At 29.8% G+C, this 2,500-nt stretch overlaps 1 protein-coding gene across 1 annotated transcript in view; it reads left to right on the forward strand.

Annotated features, from left to right (window-relative positions):
* The first annotated feature begins 356 nt into the window (after positions 1-356).
* Positions 357-2,500, forward strand: part of LOC125032148 (CCR4-NOT transcription complex subunit 11-like) — a 14,455-nt gene continuing 12,311 nt past the window's right edge. The window contains exons 1-3 of the mRNA XM_047623193.1: positions 357-493; positions 1,606-1,697; positions 2,374-2,500. The exon at positions 2,374-2,500 is cut by the window's right edge and continues 22 nt beyond it. Of these exons, the coding sequence (XP_047479149.1) occupies positions 456-493; positions 1,606-1,697; positions 2,374-2,500 (257 nt within the window). The 5' untranslated portion in view covers positions 357-455. The remainder of the gene's footprint in view (positions 494-1,605; positions 1,698-2,373) is intronic.

Consider the following 2,500-nt stretch of genomic DNA (forward strand, 5'->3'; position numbering starts at 1 on the left):
GCTTTCTTGAATGGAAAACATATGATGTGATTTCCTGATAAATATGTTTTTTCCCAAGATTTATGATTGGTTTAGGCTCGTCAGTATATGTATTGTTATTAGCATTTTGAGAATATCAAATATCAAATTGATTTGTTTATTAAACTTTTGGCTTTTATAAAAAGAAAGGACATTAACTAGGGTAATTCAATATATATCTAGAGTTTTTTTTGGTTCGTCTTGAAATTATTAGAAAAAAAATGTATGTCGTTGTATTTATTGTAATGCCAAGATAATATTTTTGTTTCATATGCATTATTTCGATCTATTTCAATCAAATCTATTTTTTTGTACAATTACTAACAGCTGTTACGGTAATTAAATAAAGAAATGCCCTTAGACCATGGACTTCTGAAAGATGTTATACCCGATGGCTTATTGATGTAAACAAAGTCAGAAAGACCCAAGAAAAAAGGATGGCTCTTACTGCAAATGAATTAACGACGTTACTTGGGTAAATATCAGTATATCGTTGGAGTATAGCGAGTAGATACTTATTTTAAACTCTATTTGTGAAGACAGGAAGGGGAAAAGGTTTCGACTAATTATTAAGTAACAACTCTACTTGGATACCGAAAATGTTTAGATATTATTGGAAATTGCACGTAGAACTTACCAAATAAGTTTAATAATATGTGGTTGTTACATTTTTAAAGAAACAAAGTGATTCAGTATGGGCTGAATAGCGTTAGGATCAAAGGAGATTCAGGAAGACTATTATTTTCCCAGTCATTTTGTGGTGCAAGGCAGATTTCTTTGGATATTTGGGTAATGATGCCTCTCCGCATTCATTACAAAGATATTTTGACAACTTTGATTAAGATATAGATGGATTGTATTAAGAAGTTAATAACAAACATAATTCTTCTGTATGTTAACAGGATATTTCCAATATAGAGGTGGTTATGAATCTTTTTAAACCTCTTGTGCACAGGATGTGAACTTTATTATCCTTTATTAAGGTCCTGTGGACTCACATAACATGTATGTCATAGTTCTGTACTTAAATTTTTTCTCTGTGACTATGATTTTTATCCAAAGTGTCTTAAAATATGACCATTAAGTGTACCGTTCTGTGAGGTCAACCCTGTGTGCCGCAGTTGAAGGGAACCTGTCTTAAAATGGAATATTTTTTGCCTGCATCTCATTTGTTATCAATGTGGAGTGTTCATCAATGTTAAGTACTGTTTGGCACATATCCTCCGGCCACACCCACCATATCATCCATACCCGTTCCGCTTTTGAACTTTCCTCTCTGTGAGCTATCATTCAGTTTTGTTTCCTGGCTTTTTCTAGTGAATGGAATGCATTGTGGGTGAAGTAGTAATTCTTGTACTTTTATTACCACATCTTTTCTACCAATTCCCCTTCTATTGGGTCAACACCTAATGTACCATCTTTTTACTATTTATAAATCTAGTTACATATAAATAATCTAATTTCATATATTATTTTTTATATTATGAATGTTTTTGATTATTTTGTAAATGTTTTATTTACATGTTTATAGTGATTCAGCCATCATTACTTGTTTTACAGGAAATTAATGCTAATTTCATATTTCAGAATTTTGGCTGAAGAAACAACAGAGTCCGCCACTCTAGAACAAATTATACATCAGATTTACCAGAATTTCACTAAACAAGATTATTTTAAGTGTGAGTATTTTTTACTAATATTTGATCAATAGAAATTATAATGGCAGTGTATTTGATAACTGTGATGGTAGGTTTAGTTATAAATATAGTTGTAATTGTAAATATAATTACAGTGATGATAATGATGATAACAATAATGAAAATAACAGTACTACTACTACTACTACTACTAAGAATAGTAATAATAATGATAGTAATAATTATAATGGTAATGATAATAACAGTGATAATAATGATTATAGTAATAATGATGAAAATACTAAAGATAATAGTAATGGTAATGATAATAAGGATAGTAATAGTAATAATGTTAATAGTAATAATGACAATAATAATAATAATAATAATGGTAATATGATTATAATAGTAAATAATTATAATAGTAATAATAATAATAGTGATATTGATAAAAGTGATAATGATATAATAATGATATAATGATGAAAATTATATATTAATGATAATGATAATAATAAGATAATGATTTTAATGATGACGATGGCGATGATGATGACAATGACGACGACGATGACGATGACGATGATTCATGATTCACGATTCATGATTCATGATGATGAAAGTGATATTCATAATCATTTTATCTGTATGTAAAGGAGGCACATTGTCTCCTCTGAGAAATACTAATTTGATTTTTTTGCTTTTGGTTACTTTCCAGTGGGAACAGCACTGGTGTTCCTGCTACAGCAACCAGATCTTCTCCCAAGTCCTGCACAGCGCCTCTGTGCTGTGACAATTTTACATGAATTATATCGAGGAGAACCACCTCCGAATAACCCATTTTT

Source organism: Penaeus chinensis, chromosome 14, assembly GCF_019202785.1.
Source record: "Penaeus chinensis breed Huanghai No. 1 chromosome 14, ASM1920278v2, whole genome shotgun sequence".
Taxonomy (NCBI): domain Eukaryota; kingdom Metazoa; phylum Arthropoda; class Malacostraca; order Decapoda; family Penaeidae; genus Penaeus; species Penaeus chinensis.